At 34.6% G+C, this 26,805-nt stretch overlaps 1 protein-coding gene across 3 annotated transcripts in view; it reads right to left on the bottom strand.

The window, feature by feature from the left end:
• The window catches only part of LOC129004922 (transcription factor E2F4-like), a 91,306-nt gene that overhangs the window by 29,851 nt on the left and 34,650 nt on the right, over positions 1-26,805 (bottom strand). For 2 of the 3 annotated variants that reach the window (XM_054433629.1, XM_054433631.1), the window contains 3 exons: positions 20,911-21,072; positions 10,168-10,293; positions 5,953-6,057 (listed from right to left, as the gene is read on the bottom strand). In XM_054433629.1, the coding sequence (XP_054289604.1) occupies positions 5,953-6,057; positions 10,168-10,293; positions 20,911-21,072 (393 nt within the window). The remainder of the gene's footprint in view (positions 1-5,952; positions 6,058-10,167; positions 10,294-20,910; positions 21,073-26,805) is intronic. The other variant, XM_054433630.1, reaches the window with a different exon arrangement.

Below are 26,805 nucleotides of genomic sequence, written 5' to 3'. Positions count from 1 at the left end.
CCATCCTTGAATAATGCTTAATAATGCCTGAAAGTGTCATTACAATCTGTCGAGCGGTTTTGGAGTCCATAAAGGACAAACATACAAATATACAAACATACATTTGATTTTATATATTGTATAGATTTTATACGTTTAAAATTTTTTTTTTCCATTTTTGACCCTTAAAACGTAAAATTTCCCTTCTAGACCTTTTTAAAGAGCTTAAAAAACAAATAGTTAAGTATATCAAAGGGGTTTTGTACGATTATTGGTAACGGGGAAAATTCAAAAAATTGGAAATTTAAAATCCCCAAGTTATTCTTATGGAGAATATGGTAAAAAGTTGTAGTTTCCTTGTTTATGGATATATTTTGATAAAACTTTGCAGATTTATTTATTTTATACTAAACAGTTAATATTTTACTAAAAACACGCTTAATTAGTTTCCTTGTAGCAGCAAACCTTGGTACTCGTTTGTCAATATGAAGCATCTGTTTCATGAAGAAACTGTCTAGGTAGCTTCATTTAAATGGTTGTAACTAACAGCTGTAGGAATGTTAACCTATACTCTAATACGAGCAATGTTTGCTTGTATGTATGTATGTATGTATGTATGTATGCTTGCTTGCACAAAGATCTCGAAAACGGTTCCGACGATTTTCTTCAAATGTTGTAAATAGCTTAATTCTGGCCTAAAAACGAGTTTACTGCAGTTAGAACTGCCAACAAAAATCTAATTACATAGAAAAATGAAACTAAAAATCACATTTTTTTAACATTAGTCTTATGGGTTGCTAGGTAACCTTGTTGGCTGAATTAAATAACAAGGAAAAAGTAAACAAAAGACTTGAAGTTGTAGCATGTGTTCATAATAAGCCAACTACCCACAGTATACTAGCAAATTACAAATACAGTACAAGAGGAAAAACATCATTTAGCAAGATTATACTGAAGATTACTCGATATATTGTAGTCAAGGGTAGCAGTGAGAAGTCTGGGATCTGTTTATGACGATTAGATAAGGGTATGGGCAATCCTAAAATGCTATGGGAAGGGAGGGAAACAGGTCCGTGACGTAGGAAGTGGTGAAGGAAGTAGTCAAGGCGAGTAGTCCGGAGCGTGGGAACTGTTCATGACGATTAGATAAGGGTATGGGCAATCCTAAAATGCTATGGGAAGGGAGGGAAACAGGTCTGTGACGAAGGAAGGTGTTAAGGAAGTAGTCAAGGCGAGCTGTCCGGGGGAACTGTTTATGATGATTGGATAAGGGTATGGGCAATCCTAAAATGCTATGGGAATTTCTAAATACACAATTTCTAAAATGCTATGGGTTTGTTCCGAGTCACAGCAATTTAACAGATTATACTTTTGACCTTCCGGCATTTTTGACTCAGCGAAACTGAACTAATATTTTATCTTATTTCGTTATATTAAAACTGCTGTTGCATTAGGTCAAATTCCCAATAAGTCAATTGCTTTAACATAGACCATGTTTTTAGCTCGGACTGTACTATTTGACTTACTGGGATTTTTTATCTACAGGGGTAGCGGATTTCTACCCCCGGATATTTACCCCCATGAAAAAACGCCTACGTCATTTTGACGTCACGAGGGGCGGGGCTTATACACGTTCGAGAAACAGCCCGCGACTGGAAATCTACCCCCGGACATCTACCCCCGGACATCTACCCCCAGACATCTACCCCCGGACATCTACCCCCGGACATTTACCCCCAGACATCTACCCCACGTGGTCAGCTCTGCCGCGTATCGGCCAATATTCATTGTTGTAATTGATTTTATAAATTGCTTTATGTAAATCAACGGCTCTTTGGTTAATCATTACCCTCTATTATCTAGTATTAAGCATGTGATATGTCATTGCCTTGTTTAACATTATCTATCTTCCTAATAAAATAAGCTGTAACAGCCCTTTTTCACTCAAACTACTTCACTGATATTTATGATTAAGGTGTAATTTTAAATCTTATGATCCAGCTCAACGCAAAATGGTATTTAAAACTACATGTTGATAAAGGGCTTCAAAAGTAAGACCCTTAAGGATTTGATTCATTTCAAGACAGTGATTTAAATGGTTGACCAACTTTCACATAGGCCTACAGTAACAGCATTGACTTTATTTCTCTACACGTGTAGAGATATAAAGTCAATGGTAACAGCTAACGGCGCATGCATGAGCGCGGATCGGAAGTGTTTATCACAAAAGATTGACCAATACGGTTTTAATACTATTTAAAGGTTCTTCCAAAAGAAGAGAAACCAGTTAACATTGTAATAATAACTCTTATGACGTACGGTATGGGAAATATTTTATTCATTGAATGATCAACCATATTTTGTAACTTATGCAATAGTCATTATTGCTTTTACACTTATTACTCATCAAAAAAGCTAAAGAGCTAGCTAAATGCTCAAAATTTTTATTACTTCAATCTATTTGTCGCAGTTATATGAATTAGCATAAGCCTTGAAAGTACCTAACCGTCAATGTTGACGGGTTTCGCCTAATTCTGTTCTGTATACTACCTTAAAATGCCTCATTTTAACACATTACTGACAGGAAACCTGCTTATTCACTTCCAGATGGTATTCTTATGAATGAATCTTTTGAACACTTATTTATTGACATAAGTTGACAAGTTTTGTTTTAAGGCAGGATTTTCCAATAAGACTTTATACATTCTCTGAATATGCGAATGTGCTGCAATGGGGGTATTTAGGCGTATATATATATTAAAAGATATTAGGCTATGCTTAAAAAATTGAATGTGGCCATTATTTTGAATTTTAATAATTGTCTTATTTTAGGTCTTTAAGAGAAAATACTTTAAAATCCTTTCTTAGTACGCATCTAAAATCTTAGAAACTATTTTTTTACTACTAGGTGATGTGAAAAATTTACCATTATACACCTGACTTTTATTGATCCTCTTTCTCAATTTAACAGTTTACAACTCAATTGTCTTATTTTAGGTATTTAAGAGAAAATACTTAAAATCGTTTCTTAGTACGCATCTAAAATCTTAGAAACAATTTTTTTTACTACCTACTAGGTGATATGCAAAATTTACCATTATTCACCTGACTTTTATTGATCCTCTTTCTCAATTTAACAGTTTACAACTGAGTTTTGGTTTACCAAACAATTATTACTACTAGGCCTACATTGAATAAACTGGAAGTTCACCACAGTTTATTCACTTTATCCTTTAAGAAATGTGTGTAAAAACAATGGTTCAGTACGATGTAACACTTGACCATGTGAAAAGTACGCAATATTATATTATTTTCATAACTTTTTCATCTCATAATAATTGCAGTTGCAGACGATCTATTCATGTTTTCACAACCTGACTTAAAAATTGATGTGATGAGTACTACTCACATTTCACTTTTAAACTGTTACTGTATGTGTAAAAGTTGGTCAACCATTGGAAGCACCTTCTAGGAATAAATCAAAGGCTTTAGGGGTCAACCTTTTGAAGCCCTAATCGAAATAACCTTTCAATTACCATTTTGTGCTGCGCTAGATCTTAAGCTTTTAAAAGACATCTCGATCGTAAAAATCAGTGAAGTAGGTCGGGTTGAAAAGGACTGTTACAACTTATTGAATAACAAATATGGATAATGTTAAAACAGCATCGACATATCGCATGTTTACTACTGGATATAAGAAGGTAAAGAAATTTATAAAATCAATTACAACAATGAATATTGGCCGATACGCGGCAGAGCTGACCACGGGGGTAAAAATCCGGCGACCCGATCTACAGACACTGCAAACATTGTAGTTTTTGACCTAGCGGCACAGGTATAAATTATTTGACCTTCCGGGACTGTTGACTTTCTGCAACGCGTCCGTAGGGAAGTCGGTTAAAAAGTATTATTCACGTGGCCAAAATGTAAACAAATCTGTCGAGGGATCTTTAAAGGCTTCTGGGGCAGAGCCCTAAGGGACTTTACTTTTTGTTTCTTTTGATAACTCATCTACAGACCAAGGCCTTTCTTTGGAGACCTCTACCAAGTTTCTGCATCAATCCGTTCTCTCAAATTAGTGGTGACAAAGTTTCCAATTAAATATTTAGATTCCCCCATGTTAATCTTATGGGAGAAAACCTAACTTCGATGGAAGATCCTGTCCAAACTAATAATTGCAAAACTACAGATCAGGGCTATTTTTATGACATTTTAATCATCAAAATCTGTCCAAAAATGAGGGAGGAGTTCTGTTCACAAAAATCGGCTTAGCGTATTATATATATACTAGTGAACCTATGCGGCTCAATGCCCCGCAAAATAACATATGAATTTAGAAAACAAATTCATCGTATTATATATTGACTCGACGTCGAAAATTAAATACAGTAATAATGAAGCCTTGGAAGGGAAGCAGTCCAGCCATTTTCTAGCTGTATGTGTATTATATTTAGTAAATTAATAAGTGTTCAACTTCAAGTATGTTATAGGCAGCGAGCAAGGTTATAGGGTAGTTATGTTTTAAAGATTTTTATAAAACATTTTACAAAACATTTTATCATATCAAACCAGTAGGCCTATGTAGCATATTTTGAGGGTCATAAAAATGCTGCTTGAAGAAAAAACACTTATAAAAATAAACACTAAAAAAACAATATTTTTTATCACAAAAGCACTTCCATGAATACTACGATTTTAGCCTTAAAGTTACCTTCAGGACGATTACCCTGGTCAGAGTTTTCCGTAACGAATATGCTTATCCTATTAAAAGATGTAGCCTTACTTAAAACAACAAATAATATAGTTCCTTATGACTGAAATTGGTCTGGGTAAGAACAGCGCTGCAAATGCCAAAGGTAACAGAAATTACCATCTTTCCATTTTAACCCTCCCAGTGTTACTTGACGAAAATTCGACAAGCAGCACACTTTGTGTAGTGTTACTTGTCGATTTTTCGACACGCAGACATCGTTTACGGCGAAGGCTCTATGACTGACTGAATCGGATTGAACTGGATCGAGTTAGGTATCGTTCTTTCCGTTATATTCTAAGCTTTCTCCAGAGGTCTGTCTCAGCGCTGTATGTTCTCCGAGCCGATCGTAATTGTAGCAGACAGCTGACGTGCGTGTATTTGTAAACAGCTAGGTTACCCTCGGACCGATGACTGATGTGTTTTATTACGTTTATCATTGTTTTAGTGTTAAAAATCAAAAGTAGTGATATACGTGGTGCATTATAAGAAGATTTAAGTGGTTTTGAAGTGCTGGTTGATGATCCTGAAGAAGTAGGTAGTGATATTGATGTAAATTATCAGCCAGATTCCTAGCTATGCATTCTTAGCTAAACGCTATGTACTGAAATCTGTTTTTTGCCCATAACTTATTTATTTGCAAATCTACTTCCTTATATTATTATATATTTGTAATCCTCATAAAATTTAGAACAAAGTGGCTATTTTCAAATATTTATAGGCCTATAATTTATACAATTTCATTGAGCGCAAACTTATTTTTTTTTTTCAATTTTTCCAAAATAATTTTTTTTTACCTAAAAAAATTTTTTGAAACAAATATTCCTTATGTTTTATGTATGATATTCAAGCCCATGATTTTCCAAACATTAGACATGGTATATAGAACATTAGAATTAACATTGTTTTAAGCTTCTCAGATCCGTTTTAATAAAACCTTGCAAATGCGCCAAAAATAGGTGGACATTAAGGCCTAAACTATGGACACTTGGAAGGTTAAAAGGTAAGTTTGTTTAAGACGGGTAAATTTTTATCCTCAAAAATCAAAATATGCCCCACTCACTTGTTCCAGAAGACTTAACATTGTATTAAGTTGTTAACCATTCTGATCACATGAAGCCTTGTGCCATTAATGAGGCCCTTTTTGATGTATTAATATTCCTCATCAATAAAACCACTGCCCCCTTTTATTAGTCTAATCTGTGTCTTAGCAATCCACTGACCTCTATATTTAAAAACTCAGTTGGATTTTCTAGATGGGTGTCTCCGCCTTCGTCTGTTTTCAAGGACCCACTCTTCTTCCCCTTGGCAAACTGACAATTCCTGACCTGACTTGTCAAGTTCATGTAGTAATTCATTAATACTGTTAGTTTATAAAGAAAATTTGATAAAAGTTACTTGGCTTGGTGCTTTCATAACTGCAAACTCAAAATACACCCACAAGTAAAAAAAGAATCTAGATATTGGTTAAAAGTTTGTGTAATAACATTATTCACATGAAGTAGATGATTTGTTTGATTTGTCGATCAGCTGTTTAAGTTTCAAATTAGGGATGGTCAAGTCTCGAAGTTTTGGGAAATTTTCGGGAAATTTTAAATCTCGTTACACGAGACGAGATTTTTTTTTGGCCGAGATTTTTATCGAGACGAGAATAAAAAAAAAAAAAAAAAAAAAAAAAAAAAAAAAAAATTAAAAACGCCTGCAGAAAGTCAATGCAATACCCGCAATACAGGAGCGTGTTGTAGTTGCGTTTCCTTTGCGAAGGCGTTCTTATTAATTAACTCTTTAAATGTAAATATTACTTTAATTATTTTAATAATATTACTTTAATAACATTTTAGAAGTTTTGTTAAGTGTAAGCAGTGTGAGGAATGTTTTATTACTATAAAAAGTCAAAACAAGTACCTAACTATTTTATAAAAATTAATATTGCTTCTATTTTATGATTTATTTTATTTTAGGATAAGTTGAACTCTATCCTAAATGATATCACTATGTTTCCTAATCGTAGGCATTTTTAATAAGTTAGGCGTGATTAAAAAAAAAATGTTATGCTGATGTTTTTTAATAAAAGATTGTAAATATTCTTGCCTATTATCATTATTTTTGTATTTAAACAGTCATCTAACAATGTTACAAAATCAGGTAAACATTTTGAACGTGCATTTCCCGTTGTGTATGAGAAGGGAAATCCCGTCTCGATCTCGTCTCGAAATTTTATGAGAAATAAAAAATCTCGTCTCGTCTCGTCTCGAACTAAAAATCCAATCTCGTCCATCCCTATTTCAAATGAATTAATAATGTCAAAGATTTGTGATTTATCTACATAAATTATTATAGTAAAGTTTTCTAAATCATGGTAACTTATTCTCCACTAAATTTTACTACTCCCAGCATTAAAATAAAGTAGTAAGATCCATTATGGGTCAACTTTAAGGTACACAATCCTTGATTCAAATGTAGTAGGTATACATTAAAAGTCATAATACACAGCAATTATTATGTAGTAGACTTTGAGTATTTTCAAGTAACAAACAATGTTTCTGTAAATACAAATTATCTCCCATGTTATCCTTATGGAGAAAAACGAAACTTTAAAGGGCTCCAGGTCCAGGCCATCAATCTCTCATTATTTCCCTAAAAAGAAAGTTTCCTGCACAACTTCACGTTACCCTCTTTCCAATGACACCAAAAACATGTCAATCGGTTCAGTAGTTTCGGAGGAGTAATTGTCACAAAAATCCTGCTTGCGTATTAAATAAGTAATAGAATAGATATATAGATAGGTTGAACAAATTTGATAAAATAACACATATTAACAAGGAGAAACATTTCAAAAAACTATTAATACATTATTAGGGACATTAACAAACATTATAAGGGACAGCATATAAAATTATAGGGAAATTAATATTTAATGGTGAATGAATGACATGTAACACTACACAAATTCCTATTTCTTTCTCAACCCAAGAGAGTCGATTCACTTATCTAAGACTTTAGTTCGCTTGTACTCTACAAAAAGGCTCATCACCATTTACTGACATCATTTGTGAACAGAATGACACACATTTCAGCTCTGTAGCTGTCATGGCTGCTTCGCTGTGTGTTTTTAAAATTGGTTAAACAATCAAATCTCCCGCCGTGTCCGAGGTAAGATGAATGATATGTTTTTTGGTTTACAAGAAAAATATCCGATGCTGACATTCATCACCAAATGACTGAAGTGATGTCCCTAATGCAATGAGTGTGGATAAAGAGCGGAAATGGGTTATGGGATGTAAAAATGGCCGTGAAATCCTTTTTTCATAGTGGTCTTCTTTGAGAAGTCTGGGTCAAAGTCAAAGTCATCTTTATTGTCACAAAACGTTTTTTTTATGCTCTGGCACAGCCAGACAAAACAGGTGACATTGTCAAACTATACTAAAATAAACTAGCTTATATTGGTAAAAATAAATACATAGTAGGTAACAAAACAAACAATTCACATTGATTTATCTTCAAGAAACCAATACTATAATAATTCTTTTCCAATAAAAATTCAAAAATTTTTTCTTTAAAAGATACTAATCCTATTATAGATTTGTAGTACCAATGCTGCTTTGTAAATAAACAATGCTGTTAAGGGAATCTTTTTAATTCTAAGAATTGCACTGAAATGGCTAGCTTAAAAACAGTCGTAGGTATTAGTTTATAGTATCGTAGTAATTGTTGTAATTTTATAACAAGGAGTAGAAAGTAAGTCATATTTGATATTTGAATCAAGGATTGTGTACCTTAAAGTTGACCCATAATGGATCTTACTACTTTATTTTAATGCTGGGAGTAGTAAAACTTAGTGGAGAATAAGTTACCATGATTTAGAAAACTTTACTATAATAATTTATGTAGATAAATCACAAATCTTTAAATCAACAACATTTCTTAAGACCAACATTTGAAAACATACTGAATTTAACTTTTTAGAGGTGTTATGAATGTGATTCTTCCAATTCAATAAACTATCTACATCAATTCCTAAAAATTTAGCTGTGTTGCTAAGATTTATTTTTTCATTATCAAAATAAACAAAGCCTTCAAGATCGTCCCTACACTGTGCAGTTTGAAATTTTACTATTTGTGTTTTAATGTGGTTCATTTTTAAACCGTTTACTTTAAACCATTTTGACAGATCTTGAAGAGCTTGATTCAAGGCTAAACTTAGTTCATGACTGTCTTTTGATTTAATGATGGCTGTCGTATCGTCAGCATATAACAAAAAACTAGGTTTAACATTCTTAGGTAGATCATTTATGTACATCAAAAACAATAACGGTCCTAATATAGAGCCCTGAGGCAATAACAATCTCTTCCCATTCAGAAGCATACTTAATGTTTTCTTTAATAATAACTGTTCTTTGAAAGCGATCGTTTAAATATGATTTCAACCACAAAATAACTGATTCTGAGAGAATCTATAGGAGGATAATTTATCAAGAAGAATTTGATGGTGTACACTATCAAAGGCTTTGGATAGATCACAGAACACGCCAATAGTGCTCTGTGACCCATCCAAGCTCTGTGTTATTGAATTTACAAAATGAGCCACAGTGGAAGTGGTACTTCGATTTTTCCTAAAACCAAACTGTTCATCAGCTAATAAGTTATTAGATTCCAGAAAATAGGACAGTTGATTGAATGCAATTTTTTCAAATATCTTTGAAAAAGAAGGCAGGACAGAAACAGGTCGGTAGTTATCTGAATTACTCTTAGAACCTTTTTTGAATAATGGCTTCACCTCTGCATACTTCAAATGATTAGGGAAAGTGCTATTGGTTAAAGTCTGATTGATGATTATGGACAATGGCTCAGCAACAAACTTAATTACTTTTTTTATCATAGTAGTTGAAATCCCATCCCAACCAGCCGTTTTTTTTATCACTTAGTGACTTGACTATTTTGATAACTTGCTGAGGTGTAACTAAACTAAAGTTAAAAATTGGAATATCAGGCCTATGTGTGATTGATTTTTTTACTAGTTCCATTGCCTTAACCCCACCAAAACACGTGAAAATGGGACTCCTTCCGAAATGAGAATTTTCACTGCCATTTTGTAACTCCCTAGCCAATTTCCACACTATCTTTGCATCAGGGCCATAATCTCCAGGATTCGGCGATGAATGTACACATCAGATATGCTTCTTGTAATCAAACAACTTTTTCACTGACCTTAACTCGGACGCGGCAGGAGATTTAATTGTTTAAACAATTTTACAAACACACAGCAAAGCGTAGATGACAGCTACAGAGCTGAAATTTGTGTCATTCTGTTCACAAATGATGCCAGTAACGAGTAACTGTTGATGAGTCTCGTTGCGGCATACAAGTGAATTACAGATTTATAATCAAAACTGGCCCTTACTTAAAAGCCACCCTCCAAACTGTGTATGGCAACTTACCTCAGATTTTAATTTACTAAGATTTTTAACATCTTTTAGTTTTGAGCCCTGTTGGAGATAATACACATGAATAGGATCAGACTTGGACTTGAGATGAATCATGTATTTGGAATTAGAGTTTTCAGCCTGAAACAGATACGCACTCGATTAAAATGATAAAAAATAACCTTTGTAAATTACGGTCTAATCAACCTTAATTTTTGTAGGCCTATAAAAAACTATTTATCTATTATTTTAGTTTTACAATTTTGGATAGCCGCCGTTTAGAAACTTAACATAATATAAAAAAATATTTTCCCTCAAAACAGGTATTTTTATTATCAATTTATGCAGCAATTTTCAATTCACTATATACATGGTGAGGCAGTGAGAGCACCCCAATTTTATTTCGTTGTCATACTATAAATAAAGCAACAATGAATGACAACAGCTGTGCTTATAACATCAATTAAACTATGCCATTTTAGTAAATATTATGCCTCAGGCTAACACTGAGATTTTGATGTGGAAACCTATTTTTAAAATAGGTAGTGATTCTTGTGCAAAAACCCTATGAGATTTTTTGGACCCCATTCCATCCTTGGCCAACATGGCGCTGTTCCGGATTTAAAAAAATGGTGAATTGTGTAAAATTATTTAGGACTAGCAGTCATACCCGTCCTTCGTACGGGGGTTGGCATATAAGTGTAAAATATTATTCCAGTTATATTCAAGCTTTGCGTTTGCAATGGGGGAGGACACAGTTTGATAAATTTGTTTCTTTAAATTTACAGTATACTATAGTATGGCACTTCTACAATAGTCATAATGTTCTACCACTTCACCTAAACAATAGATAAAAAAAATTATAAAAAATTTGGTAAATATCACAAATTATTCATGAAATAAAAAATAAACATAACTGTAAACAATCCTACTTTGACAGTTCTCATTGCTTATCACAGTTTTTTGCTGCTGCTTAGTTCAAATTAGCTGTTTTCATAAATGCAAAAAAAAATAATAGTGCTGCAACCTGTTGGTAAATCTTATAACTTGTTAATGCTTTTGTTTATCATAGAACCAACTTTTTCAGTTGAAACAGCTGACTAAATACTTTAATTCTTTTTAAATATGAATACTCATAAGGTTAACATGGGGAACTACAGAGCCACTGGGGCGAACCCCAAAACGATTTTTGAGATAAGAATATGCCTATATGTTAATCGGGAATGTGAGCTATCATCATGCCAAATTTCAGCCCAATCCGTCCAGTAGTTAATGCGTGATTGAACTTCAAACAAACAAACAAACACACATACTTTCACATTTATAATAATTAGTAAGATAAGATAAGATAAGAGACTTGAACCTAAAAATCGTGTAGTCCTATTCCGCCCGAGTTTTATTTCGCCCGTAACCTAATTAGTCCCAGTTCGCCCACAGTCCCAGATTAACCCCTATAATCCTCAGCTCTACCTGCGTCAGGAGTCCTATTCCATCCACGGCGGCGAAGCCCCGCCTAACAGTAATCTATATTGATAAATGCTTACGACATAACAGATTATTAAATTGGCTGTCCATGAACTGTTAGTTACTGCACGGTAACTGTATGTTTCTGTACGGCAAACATAAACATATGATAACACTGCAATCCAAGACATGGCCAAACAAAGGCCACTAGTTAGCTGCTTCTAGTGTTAAATACCCAACTGCACACCTTTGAGTTTTCTTTATTATACAATGTAAAAATTCGCCTATTGGGTCTGATGATGATTGGAGTGTCGAATAAACTCGATCACCATTTGCCATCTTTTATGTATATTTATCGTCTGGTGCGATAACAGTATAAGAGCACAAATATATGTTTTAAGTGTTATTAGACTTTTTTTTACTTTTCGTATACAATGTAATATAGTAGTTTACGCAAGGAATACGTTAAGATAGTGTCGTTTACTCTATTTACGCAAGTTGCGTCCACTACTTTACCTACGACAGTATTTTAATTACTTATATCACTATTCATAACTCCTAAGAGATGTTATGTTTTCGTTTAATTTATAAAATCTCATTCCCACTGACAGTGATGCGACGAACCATTGTACCAATGCTGCTTTGTAAATAAACAATGCTGTTAAGGGAATCTTTTTAATTCTAAGAATTGCACTGAAATGGCTAGCTTAAAAACAGTCGTAGGTATTAGTTTATAGTATCGTAGTAATTGTTGTAATTTTATAACAAGGAGTAGAAAGTAAGTCATAACATATTTGAGACCATGTTTGAAGTTTGGGATTTATTGAGCACCACAAAGAATAATTATTTTCTTCATTACAACACCAGTTTGTTGGTTATGCCTTGAATAAAAAGTTAATATGTACTTTCACATAGTAAACATTCTTATGCAGTAGTAAACAATGTAATGCAGAGTTTTTGCAGGTACGATACATGTAACGATAACAGGCGATTTCACAGTAGTGAAGCGAAATAGTATATATATTACGTTACTAGTCCTGAAAATAAGTGTTTACCGGACGAGTGTGGTTGTTCCCGTGCGAGACGCAAGGGATTGCCATACGAGTCTGGTACACATATTTTGGACAAGTTACGTACAATATTTAACGCCATACTACTAAATCTGTACATATCCTTATAAATTTCCACAAACTAAAGGACTAAAAATCCGTAGTCATAACTTCTAAGAGAGGTTATGTTTTTGTTTATAAACATTTATTGCCACCTAAATACAGTATAATCAGCTGATTGGTGTCCGGTAAAACTCATTACAGTAAGGTGGTACGCAATGAAACACCATTTGAATAAGCTGGTGGCTAACAGCTGTTTTCTGGACTAAATCCTTGCTTGGGAAGTTCGTTAAAATAATGTAGTGCGGCGTAAAATATATAAATAAATAATAAATAAATAATAAAATAATAAAACTATACCACCAGATCACTTCACCAGATTATTCTCGCGTTTTTATAATATCCATAGTCGTTGTAAATAAGACTAAGCGCATCTCTATTAGTAGTTGTCATCGCGATGTGTAACAGTCAAAGGCACTGAAATTTAGCTCTCGTCTTCCAAAAAAGAAGCATGCCGATGACGAATCCTTAATGACCACCCTCTCTGGAAAAATGCTAAACTCTGCTATTTCTCCCCTGTTGTTTCGCACGGACAACGCTTGGACTTTCCAAGTCAACATCCCTCGCGCTTCATCCACGTCCTGTCTGGCTATTCATGAGAAAATGTTGTCGTAGGTAAAGTAGTGTACGCAACTCGCGTAAATAGAGTAAACGACACTATCTTAACGCATTCCGTGCGTAAACTACTACATTACATTGTATACAAAAAGTAAAAAAAGATAGTCTAATAATACTCAAAACATATATTTGTGCTCTTATTTATCTCACCAGACGATAAATATACATAAAAGAAGGCAAATGGTGATCGAGTTCGATTCGACACTCCAATCATCATCAAACCCAATAGGTGAATTATTTACATTGTATAATAAAGAAAACTCAAAGGTGTGCAGTTGGGTATTTAACACTAGAAGCAGCTAACTAGTGGCCTTTGTTTGGTCAAGTCTTGGACTTGGATTGCAGTGTTATCATATGTTTCTGTTTGCCGTTAAACGCAATATTATAAATAATTAAATTGCTTATTTGCACATTTTTGATAGGGAGACAAACATACAGTAACTAACAGTACATGGACAGTAAATTTTATTAATCTGTTATGTCGTAACCATTTATCAATATAGATTACTGTTGAAGCGTTTCAACCCAAAGGAAAGTTCCACATTATAATGATTTGACATCTTTATAGTGGCTACATCAATAAGGGCACATGCCACTTTATATTTTAATGCTGATATCTTTGTGTCTAAACTTTACATTAATAATATAAAGGAAATTCGCTTGGTTTGTCTGGTTTGTCAAACAAATATTTTAAGCTTAAATAACCGTGTAGTCTAAGGTGGATATAGTCTAAGGTGGATAACCGGGTGATGGGTAGGGGAGGGCTGTTACATAGTTGGGGGTGGGTGGGGTCCTAAGAGGCGAGGCTTTGCCTCTGTGGATGGAATAGGACTCCTGACGCAGGTAGAGCTGAGGATTATAGGGGTTAATCTGGGACCGTGGGCGAACTGGGACTAATTAGGCTACGGGCGAAATAAAACTCGGGCGGAATAGGACATAACCCCTAAAAATAATTGGTGGGTATACAGCAAAACTCTTTGTACACCAGCAAATGTTGAAAGAGTGCGAGTAGATTTCCCAGGAAGCTTTTGTTGTTGAAAGCTTAACGTTGGCTCCTCTTTTTTTTTTGGGGGGGGGGGTTATTTTAATTGAAGTTTTAGGTATTTCAAAGTCACCCCATAGATTTGCTTGAACCAAAGCTGAGAATTGTCTAAAAACTAAAGTGATTCGTGAAGAAATGCTGGTGGAGTATTTATTGGAGTTTTCAAGTGACTAAAAAGGAATGTCAAGTAGGACAAGGACGTCAATTGCAGGATTTTGTTTTCATTTAGCCCAATGAGGCAGGGCACCATCTAGCTGAAAAATTATCATAAGTTGCAGTTCTTATAATTGAGGGACTACACACAACTCCAACATAACCAAGTAAACAAACCCATTTACATTTTCTTCTGCAAAGCAAAATTATCCAATGATTCCATTATGTATTACACCACACCAAAGATTTAATTTGGACTGGCCCTTTGATTTTCAATCACGGTCCTGAGATTTAAATTCCCAAAAATTCTTCAATTATTGTGTCTGTTAACCTTCCCACTTGAATGGATAGTCGTTGAACTGCTATAGGGGATTGGGTTTCGTGAAACAACAAAACAAACTGTGATTTCTCTTGTAAACTCTCCATTTCTGATTGTTTTAATATTGAATCATAAGTGTATTGTTGTCAATCAGCTGTGTTTAGGTGTCACCAATTTCATTAAATAAAACTTGATTATATTCCCTTTAAAACAAGGCATAAAAGTTATGTGTGGCTCTAATGGTTTTCGTACTGTAAAGCTATTAAATCAGACCAAGAATTTGTGGACACCCGGTATATATTACAAAAAAATAGTTTTGTGGAAAAAAATAGCAGCCTTATCGGTAATTTTTGAGTTTTTTAACTTTTTAACATAGAGGGCGGTTTTTTAAATAAGAGCCGTTTTAGCGTATAAATCTGTAGTTTGCTTGTACGCCGTAACAAGGCTCCTTGCCACTTACTGGCATACATTTTTAACAGAATGGCGCAATTTGCAGCTCTGTAGCTAAAATATACGCTTCCCTGTATGTTTTAAAAATTTGTTTAACCATTGAATCTCCCACCACGTACGAGATAAGGTCAGTGGTAAGTTATTAAAAAAAACATATCTGATGCAGAAATTCATCGCCAGATGACTGAAGGGTATGGCCTTAATGAATGAGTGAAGGTAAGGTGAAGAAATAGGCTAGGAAGTTAAAATTGGCCGTAAAAATGTTCAATTTGGAAGGAATCGTGTATTTGGTGGGTACCCAGACTTCTCACAGAAGACCACAAAGAAAAATTAATTTATTTCACGGCCATTGTTACACTATATAACCCATTTCTGTACTTTACCCTCACTCACTGCATGAGGGCTGTAGTCTTCAGTGATCTGGCAATGCATGTCGGCATCGGATATGTTTCTTGTAATCAAAAAATTAGTGTTAATCCATTTTAGTGTAAATCAAATCAGGTTACGGGAAATTCGCTTAGTCTGCAGGTTTGCTGCGGCAGGGGTATTTTATATTATCAGTAAGTTTGGTTGGTTGTGTTAGGTGATGACAGTTTAATTTTATAATTAAAAATTCTAAAATTAGTCCTATGATAAAAAAATGTCCATAATTTTTCTTAAGGCGACGTGAGGCGCTCTCGCACAATGCCGGATTTCTTCGCAGAAGAGGCTTACATCGGCTTCTGACCAGGCGCCTGAGACGCCAGTCTAGGCGCGCGGTGTCACATTTTTGATGTTGACTCTACTCGGACACTTGATATTTCGATATTTTTTTTAATAATTTAATAAACTCGGACAAATGAAAACTCGGACAGTTGATTTTACTAAATATTATTAATTATTTATCAAAACTCTGACAAATGAAACTCGGACAAATGAAACTTGGACAACTGATTTTTCAAATATTTTGTAATTTTTAACAAACTCGGACAGTTGAAAACTTGGACAAATGAACCTCACCCATTTTAAATAGTTAGTGATTATTATCTTATTTTTCCACACCTGAATGCCAATTTTGGTAAGAATCGCATTACCCATTCTCCCTGTGAATTGGTACCAAAGATGAAAAATTCACTACTTTCAAGTTCCATATCTTGCTTAGTATTCAAAATAAATAAAAAAATTCTTATATATTTGTATCTCTAATATTTAGTACAATTGAACAACAACAAAAAATCAGACATGAAAATTTTTGACCAAACACCCTTAGACTTTACTGTTTGGCTAAAGATGTTGGTAAATAATATAAAATATAATACAATGTGAGAAACTCCTACAGAGCCTACGGAGCCTAATTAATATACGAACGAAAGATTTAGCTTGATACGGATAAAATAAATTCAATAACAATACTTGTAATTCACTGTTCAAATTAAACTCTCCCAAGACTTGGTTCTATCACCCGCCAATGATGGGGTTCAGAACTCAGACGACAAGTCTCGGGGTATTAAAACGACGAAATAACTCAAATCAATTTAAATGATGAAACAAAAAGATAAAGTTAATAAACAAACGGGGACTGTTGTAATTTCGAACCAATTAAATTAAACCAAGCCAACTTACGGCCACCGCTAGTCACTGGCAGGTATGAAGTAAGTCGGCAAATTCTCAGGGCCGCGTTAAGGGTCAGTGGAGCCCTGGGCAAACCCAAAAGCAGTGCCCCCATTTTTGCCTTGTGCGGGCAGTGGTTGAGGCGCCCAAACCTTCGGCGCCCCTGGGCATTTACCCTGTCTGCCCGTTTATAAAAGTGGGCCTGCAAATTCTAAGCTATTAAATTTAAGATTTAAAATCAAATTTGGAAAAGGGAATGCGAGTGTTAAACGAAAATTAAACATAAATCGTGGTAATTAACTAATATGGCTAACCTTCGGTAAACGAACTATCAACGATCGTGTAAGCGTGCGTAGGTAACAACAAGGTTACTTCGACGACAAAGTACGAAGGAATAATTCTGTCTTGATGGAAAATCCCTCATTCCAGTCCGGTCGAGGCTTACGCGCTCTAGCAACGAACTTATGTACTACTAGACAACAGCTGATCAGATATTTACCTGTTAAGCCGGCCTAGTTTTCGTCCCTCGTCTGTCAACAAACACCAGTCTTGAGGTTATGTTGTCTTGTTGTTGGCGTTAAATATTGGTAAAATTGGTCGGTTTAACTTTATTTGATAAATTGGCGTGCTATTACTGATAAATATGTTGTGTGAGTGTTTGTATATACTTCACTGTGTGATTAAAACGTTCTTTGGCCAACACGACCAAGAGGAGAAAACATGAACAGACAAGCTCAAGTTTAAACTTTTTTAACTCTTATATATTGTTTCTATCTTACTTGTTTATCAAGGGATTTAATGTGTAGGGGTAGGGTGTTCCAAAGACGGCAAGAGGTAACAACAAGAGTCCTGTCATAAGCGGTGGTCACATGATGAGGAATACACAATGTGATTGAAGAAGAACGAGAAATTCGTGAACTACCTTGAGACACAAATTTAAAATCTGATGTAAAATATTTTGGGGAGCCTGATTTCAAAATTAAAAAGACCAATGACATAATTTTGATGGATCTTTGATAATTTAATTTCAAGATGTTTGCCTCAAGGTAGTATGGCGTGATATGCTCCTCACGCCGCAGACCATAGACAAATCTCAAAGCGTAATTCTGAGACCGTTAGAGCATACCCGCCTGAATCACAGTCATGTCATTGATCACTGAGTTGCAGTAACTGAAGTGGGGCAGTACAAGTGATTTGATCAAATGAAGTTTTGTGTTGTGGCAAAAAGTTCTGCAATCTTTTCAGTGAATGTATGGAGGCAAAAACCTTTTTTTGTGTGTCCCTAACTGCTGTGTCCCAAGTAAGTGAAGAGTTGAAAGATATGCCAAGGGAAGTGCTTTGCCACTCACCGTGATTGGGTTTATTGAGTCTAAGTCAATTGAAGGGCGAAGTCGAGGGTGGCAGATTACAATTGGTTTTGTCTTTTCTTGATTTAGTCTCAGTCCATGATTCTCAGTCCAAGTAACTATTCGGTTCACATCTTCATTGATCCTTCTGACACAGTCATTTTCGTTGTTTGCAGTAAAATGGATTTTACAAACATAGACGGTATACAAACATAAATTTGCAAGTCGTCAGCGTACATGTGGTGTTTACAGTTGGTCAAGGTCGAGTTTATGTCGTTGATGTACAGTACAAAGAGCAGTGGTCCAAGGATTGATCCTTGGGGCACACCGCATGTAACAGTCATCCAGTCTGATCTTGTGTCACTAACCTGCCTATCTGACAGATAAGATCTCAGCCATTTAAGAGAATTCTTGGAAAACCCTATTGCCCTTAATTTCTGCACCAGCAAGTCATGATTAACACAGTCAAATGCTTTGGAAAAATCAAACAGAGTTAGAATCGTTCCTTGTCGACGCTCCATAGCAAGTCTAATGTCTTCAGTCACTCGAAGGAGTGCTGTTTCTGTACTGTGCGCTGATCTGAAACCAGATTGATAGTCAGATAGAATGTTATTTTCAGTGATATTTTTTAGGGGACGGACAATGGCAGACTTCCAAAATGAAGGGAAAGAACAGTGCCTCAAAGATGCATTAAAAATAAACGTGATAGTAGGAAGGATTGCGTAGAGGATGTCTTTGATAAAGCGGATGGGTATCCCACCAGAACCGACAGCATTGCTTAAGATTCTGCGAATAGCCATCAAAACATCAGACTGAATAACTGGTTTGAAGTTAAACTCGGGATATCCCAGGTGCGGGGTTTGGAGAGTTGACTAATTCATTCAAGTAACTATTGACTTTATGCTGATTGGTATTTTGACTGCTAGAAGAAAAGTAAACGTTTAACTCATTTAGAGCGATGTGTACTGGTTGAGAATCAAATTGTTTCCCAAGCCCAAAACTTTTAGCTTTACGCCATAAAACTCTCGATGGCTGTTTTTGATTTTCAAAAAGTGAATGAATGTATCTGAGTTTGGAATTTCGCTAAAGCTGTTTAACTCGATTACGAAGATTAAAATATTGATGTTTTAGTTCAATATTGTTGGAGTGCCTAGCTCTTCTACCTATTTAGCCATCAAACTTTTGATTTCAGGGGTCATCCATGGAACAGGTCTTCGTTTTGTCACGCGCTTTGTTAGGATGGGAGCATGTTTGTCAAAGAGATTTAATATGGATTTAATATGGATTGAATATGGATTTAATATGGCTCCTGAACCATTTCATCGACGGAATTTAAATTTTGAATGAAGTGCCACGGAGTTTGTTGAACGTCTAACATGAATTGTGCCACAATAATATTTTTAAGATCCCGATATTTCATAAGCTTTGCTTTGGGTTTAGGAGATTAGATTGAGTACACACAGAAAATGAGGTCATGTTTGGATATTGAAGGGACTGGAAGCTGCCCATGGTGAATAATATCTTGATTATTGGACACTACGATTAGATCTAAGAGGGTATCAGAATTGGCAACATGATGTGTGGGATCGAGTGTGGGATTGAGCAGATGCCCTGATCTTGGTGGGCAGTAGCACACTCCTAGTAACAGCGCATCTGCTCCAGATAAACTAATCTCAATTAATAGGCATTCTGGCCCAGCCGAGTACTCCGATGGTGAAGAAAAGATAGTTTTGAACTTTAAATCCTCCCGTATATACACCGCAATGCCACCGCCCTGTCTACCAATTTTATCATTTCACTGCAGCACATATCCAGGGAGAGACAACACATTTGAATGAATACCCGGCTTAAGCCAGGATTCAGAAATGCTAATTATATCAAAGTTTCCAGGATAAAAGATTTCTACAATAAGTCACTTTCGAGATTAGTAATGAAAACTACTATTGTAGTTTTGAATCGTTCTCCAACCAAGGGAGTCCATGGAAGCTAACGGCCATCTTGGATTTACCCGCCATAAGAGCAATGTTAATTTCGTTAATTTCAAACACCCGCTTAAGAGTTTGTAACCATCTAAAAATATTTTTTCAAACTCCAGAGTGATTGTACAGTAGAATATCGGTTAACCAAAATAAAGGGGGGGGGAGCCGTTTTGGATAACAAATTTTTTGGTTAACCCATCATGTGCTAAAAATAGCCAATGTATTACCACAGTGTGTAGGAAAAATGAATTAAAGACAGTGTTTTATTTCAGCTAAAAAAATGTTACTTACTGATAGAAAATACTCTAAGCCAGACAACTTAAGTTATTAAAGCATTTTACAGCCCTATATTATTTTATAGAACCATTTTGGTTAAACCAGGTTTCGGTTAGGTTCTACTTTTGATACCCACTCAACCTTAGAATTTAGAGAAAATCATAAATTTCCAATACAGCTCTGGAAAATCAATAAGCCTATTAAACAAATCCTTAAAAAAATTAAATATTAAAAGTTCTTTATTTGATGAAGGATTTTTTTTCATTGGACCATACTATAAGATGACTATTATTAAGTGTTCTATTGGGACCCTGAAAGACTAACTAACTGTGAATGATAAAAGGCTACTCACTTTATGATCCACAACAGGAACTTCTAAGAGAGTTCCAGGGGGTGCTTTGATGGCCAAAAAAACATTGTCTTCAAAACAGAAGTTGACATCAGAGTCCAGAACATACGCTTTTCTCTTATTCTCTTCATCATCCATTATATTGTTCACACTTTGATTGCACCACTGAAATGTGTTTAAAAATTACATCTTTACAGTCCTGTGTCAGTCTTGAAGAAATTTTAAACTGATAAAATTCTTAAGGTTGCTAATTAAATTGCAGTTAAAATGGTTTGATTACAGTTACAGTTTACCCATTAAGTCTGATGATGAGCCACAACTGAGGATTGTACAACCAAATATCCATCACCATTTTTTAACTATTGTTATATCTTCAAGAAGAACTGTTAACTTGGTTAACATTGGTTTCAATCAATTTTAAAATACAACTTCACCAATATTTTACTCATTTTTTGAGGCCTTTTGCCAGCATAGCTTTTATTTACATTTTAATTTGTTGTTATTATGTTATTATGTGTGTAAATGTATTACGCCTCGGAAGGGTTGAAACCTGTCCAAACTATCATATATATTATTAAAACGTAAATGGGGGTTTTTCACGATTCTGAATCAACCAGTCGATGGATTTTCATTAGTTTTGTGTTGAAAGAAAGACAATTTTGAGAACTAGGGAATTTCAAAGCCATAATTTAAAATTAGTGTCCCAGTTTTTTATAAATTAAGTTTTAGTTTTTAAAAAGTCTAGCAGCCGATGCTAACCATCTCCAATAGTCAATGCTTCTAGCTAGCTTTTAGTACAATACTAGCTGTTGTACCCGTGCTTTGCAACGGGAAGAAGGACACAACAAATGAGCGCCCAGTTGTTATATTACCAGATGTTGATTCACCTTTAAACTCAGAAAATTTTAACTCTTTTTTTGTAAGTAGTATTGATGATATTGTTGATAACATTCCTGTTAGTTTAACCAGTGCCAATGAGTATATGTCTAGTGTTCCTTTGTGTAATGTTAAATTTGAATTTTGTGAGGTATCAGTAGAATGTGTACATAAAGCTATTTTGTCTTTAAGCAGCAGCAGCAGTCTTGATATTTTTGGTTTAAGTTCTCAGATTCTAAAGTATGGTAGTGATTATTTATGTGAAGTCATTGCACACATCATTAACTCCTGTATTACGGGAAAAACTTTCCCAGACAAACTTAAAATTTCTAAGATAGTTCCAATATTTAAAAAAGGTAATAGATTGGATGTTAGCAATTATAGGCCTGTGGCCTTGGTGCCCACTCTGTCGAAGGTCATTGAGAGAGTGCTTTCATGGCAAATAGTTAACTTTCTGGATTCAAACGGTTTGCTTTCGTGTGCGCAATTTGGTTTCCGCAAGCACCGATCCACTACGGAGGCGGTCTTAAATTACATTCAGGACACTCTAGAAGCCATGGAAAGAAAACAAGGTGTTTGCTCAAAATTTTTTGATCTCTCAAGGGCCTTCGACACTGTGTCTCACAGTGTTTTGCTAGGCAAACTAAAGTCATTTGGTTTTTGTGATAATGCCGTGTCTTTGATTGAGTCATATCTGAGCAACAGATTCCAGGCTGTTTATTTCCAGGATTCACTGTCAGAGCTTAAACACACTCCCCACGGAGTGCCACAAGGGTCCATTTTAGGCCCCCTACTCTTCATTATTTATGTTAATGACTTACCTTTTAATGTCCAAAGTAATGATGTTTCATGTTTTATGTATGCAGACGACGTGTGTTTGAATATCAAGTCTACTAAGTGTATGCAGGACAGTGTAATTTCTGAGTCTGTTAAAACAATGTCCGACTGGTGTAAGGCCAATAAGCTGTCTCTTAACGTAAACAAAACTCAAAATCTGGAAATGACCTATGGTAACTCTAAGAATTCTCAAACTCCAGTCAAATTCTTAGGTGTGATGATACAGAGCAACCTAAAATGGTTTTCCCATATTGATTTTATCGCTCCAAAACTCTCCAAAGGAATTTTTATTTTAAGAAATTTAAAATCAATTGTTTCTCCAGATGTATTGTTAACTGTGTATTTTAGTTATGTTCATTGTCATTTAGTATATAGTGCCATTCTCTGGGCTAATTGTAGCCATGCCAACATCTTGTTTGTTTTACAAAAAAGAGCCATTAGACTGTTAAGTAATGCTCCCCCACGTAGTCATTGTAAGCCTATATTTAAGAAATTGTCTGTGATGCCCTTAACCTGTATTTATATTTTTCAATGTCTGTTATATGTTAAAAACAACTGTGATATTTTACTTTTTAATAAGGATGTGCACAAGTATGCCACAAGGAATTGTAATAATTTAAGAATAGATCAGTGCCTTTATGCCACCACTCAAGCTAGCTTCAAATATACCGCTACCAAATTGTACAACAAGTTACCAGTTAAAGTTAAAAAGTTACCATTAAATGTTTTTAAAGTAGCCATCAAGAGAATTCTTCTAAAAAACTGTTTTTATAAAATAGAAGATTATTTTGCCTCAACCTTAGATTAGTTTTAAGTTGTATTATATTGTTGACGCAGCCTATACACTATTGTACTTTTCACAATTTGTGTCTATGGAATAAAGATGATTTGATTTGATTTGATTTGATTTGAAAATAGAAACATTTTAATCTTTACATCTGTTGCATGTTGCATATAATAGTTACACATCTGTCAACGCTTTTAGAAACAATATTCAACTTTTATAGCCATAATAGAAACGTTTAAGTTATGACTTTTAAATCTGGTATGTAGTGGATACCACCATTTTGGTTTTGATTAATTTTAAATCTTGTGTTGGCTGATATGAGAAAAACTGACCAAATCTTAGAATAAAACTTTCATTCAGCATTTGTGACACAAATTCAGCATTTGGAAGAAAATTCAAATACATACTTATGGTTGACTTATACTATGTGTAATGCCGACCATTGATACATTTAATTCTTCGGTACGAGGATGGCAGATTAATTAAATATGCATAGTAAAATACAGTAGTATTTGATGTTCAAATTATTTTTAAAGTATTCTTTGTAATCATCGATTTGTTTTAGTCCAATATAATTTGTTTTAACTAACAGCTGGTTGAATGTGCTATGTATACTTATAAAAGGCAAAGCCCTCACTGTCACACTCACTCTCACTCACTCATCATCAATAATTCTCCCACTTCCCATTTACCTAGGAGGCTGAAATTCGATATGATTCTTTATGACATTAAAGTATTTTGTTTGCACATTGTGTCGGATTATAGGTGTATTTGGTTACTTTTGTATTTTGTTTTTGTTTAGTTATGTACCGCTTGTACTGGTACTTTGAACCGAGAATATTTTTTTTTTTCAAAAACCTGTACCGATATCGAATGTGTAAAGTTTTTCACTAAATTAATTGTACTGGATGTGATTCCAAAACACGTCACTTATTGTAAATAACTTACAACTTAAAGATACAAGTAAAAGTTTGTAAGAAGAACACATTTCTAAACAGATCAGCATTTGTTTTCAGACGAAATGTTGTCTCGTAACATTGTTGGTAATTGGTGTGATGTTTGCAGTAAAGAATTTAAGAAAACGTGTCCAATATCATACAAAACAGTGTTTTGGATAGTTTTGTATAAAAATATGTCAGTAAGTATTAACTGGGGACGAAAAAATTAGGCCTAAATTACCACCACTTTTAAGAATTTAGAAAAATAGTTTTATCAACGGCTGAACCTTAGAGTTCCTCTTTTGCGATTAACACGTAAAACCCAAAACAATATTTTGGTTGGAAATTGTAGGTCAATCACAAACTCGCAACTACACAAAAGTGAATTGACCCGAGTGACCCGACATCCCAATAACCGGCCAGTTTGAAAGGAAAATCCAAGAGATTGCAAATGAAGTCCATTAGGAGAAACATGCAAGGAGATTAACGGGACATCGCTGTATTCTATTCCCTCATTTCCTTTACCTTTCCAAGTACTGAACGTTTATGGGTTTGCTTGGATTAAACAATAGGTGGAATACTTTGTACAATATGCCTTCGATTAAATTTGACAACAGGCGTTTCTTTAATCTTTCTCAGTAAATAGCTAGTCAAGGGTTGTTCCTGAATTAACAAAAAGGTATATTGTGTTATTGTTCTAATACATACGAGAGAAATTCGCCCATATTCACGGTCATAAATCGGAGGCTATGAAATCCACACGAAGTTGAAGCTATTGTTTGGAAATACAGTATTCAAATGCATTTTGATTAAATAAATGTATGCTTGAATAATCATTTACAATTATTATTTGAGTTTACTCCGTGACTAATAAAATAACCCCACAAAAACACTTCAATGTTCTAAATATGTTCTGTTGTCCCTACGCTCTACAAAAGTGCATTTAAATAAGGTGACAAATTGATGGTGAGATACAAAGAGAACGAGTCGATTTAATGAGTCGATCTCATAGCTTAGTCAGCCTCCGTTTCCGTGTCCCTAAGATTCCTTGTCCCCATCTTTCCGGACACCGTAGGGCCCTGCTGGCGAGTGCACGTGCGTTGGTGAAAGGGGCGCTAATCAATTAAGTCCATCGCCTACCTTACGGAGAGAGTTGAGTTCTGTTGACTACGGTGATAGTGCTCCTCGCCCTGAAGATGGCTGACTGTTATGTGGCCGAAACGTCGGTAGTTTCTGTACATAGTGTACATAACCAAAGGAAGCGGTCGAACCCCGAAGACCAAGACTGTATATATACAGGGTGTTTGGTACTCAGTGTGAACAAAAAATGTTGGTGTAAGTACAAAGTAAATGCAGTATGATGATGCATATGAAATGTCCCAAGTCTAAAAATTAGCTTCTCAAAGAATTATTTTATGTTTTTATTATTATTATTATTATTTATTTCCAAAAAATACAAATTTACAAAACACATACAATTCCAAGCCACAAAAGCCAATATGGCTTGTCTGCAGCAATTATTCTAATTTTGTTATTTCACAGTGCTTTTTTTTTTCAATCAGTCTTTGTTATTCAATCAGTCTTTCGTTTCCCTTGTTTTTCTGTAAGAACTCAATAATATACCAAACCAATCATAGAATTTAAGTAGTCAGATTTTAACAATTATTAATAAACAATGAAAAAAGTAACAGTAATAACCGGATTTAAAACTATTAAAAAAGTAACAATAATAAACATTTGGAACAGTGAACAGTGAATAATCTATTAAAAAAGTAACAAAAATAAACATTTGGAACAGTGAACAACAATGATAAAATATGAAACACAGTTATCTTTAACTCAGATCTAGATATAAATTCTTTAACTTCTTCTCTCTACAGTAACATATATTCCTCAGCTGTACTGGTAAACTGTTTAACAAGAATGGAACTAAATATTCCCTTGTTCTTTTAGAATATTCATTTGTTGTTCCAGGCACAATAAAGAACATTTGCCTTGAGTTGTAACTATGAACATTAAGGTTTTTGAACTCATCTGAAAAATAATAATCTGTTGTAATTAAAAACTTAAACAGCCCATCAACTGGCAAAACGTTGACCAATTGATAACCTAGCATGGGATTTTCAACCAGATCAGCAGAATCAAGCTTAGTCATTGTTTTGATTATCCTGCTTTGCACGGTTTTTAGTTGCATTATGGCTGTGTTTGATGCTGCTCCCCATGACCTTACACCATATCTAAGCAATGATTCACACATACTTGAGTAAATCAATTTCATTGTTTATAGTGGCAGGTATTGTCTTATATGGTAAAACTTAAATAAGCATAATCTTAATTTATCAGTTAGTTGTTTCAAGTGCAAGTCCCATTTCATGTTATGGTCAATTATGATTCCCAGATATTTATAACTTAAAACATACTCCAAATTCATACACTGACACATATTTTCATAGCTCTTAC

The sequence above is a fragment of the Macrosteles quadrilineatus genome, unplaced genomic scaffold (assembly GCF_028750875.1).
Source record: "Macrosteles quadrilineatus isolate MER2022 unplaced genomic scaffold, UCM_ALF_1.0 Scaffold_13__1_contigs__length_4303367, whole genome shotgun sequence".
Lineage (NCBI taxonomy): Eukaryota > Metazoa > Arthropoda > Insecta > Hemiptera > Cicadellidae > Macrosteles > Macrosteles quadrilineatus.
The sequence above is the reverse complement of the archived record's forward strand: the minus strand, read 5'-3'. Positions and strand labels throughout refer to the sequence as shown.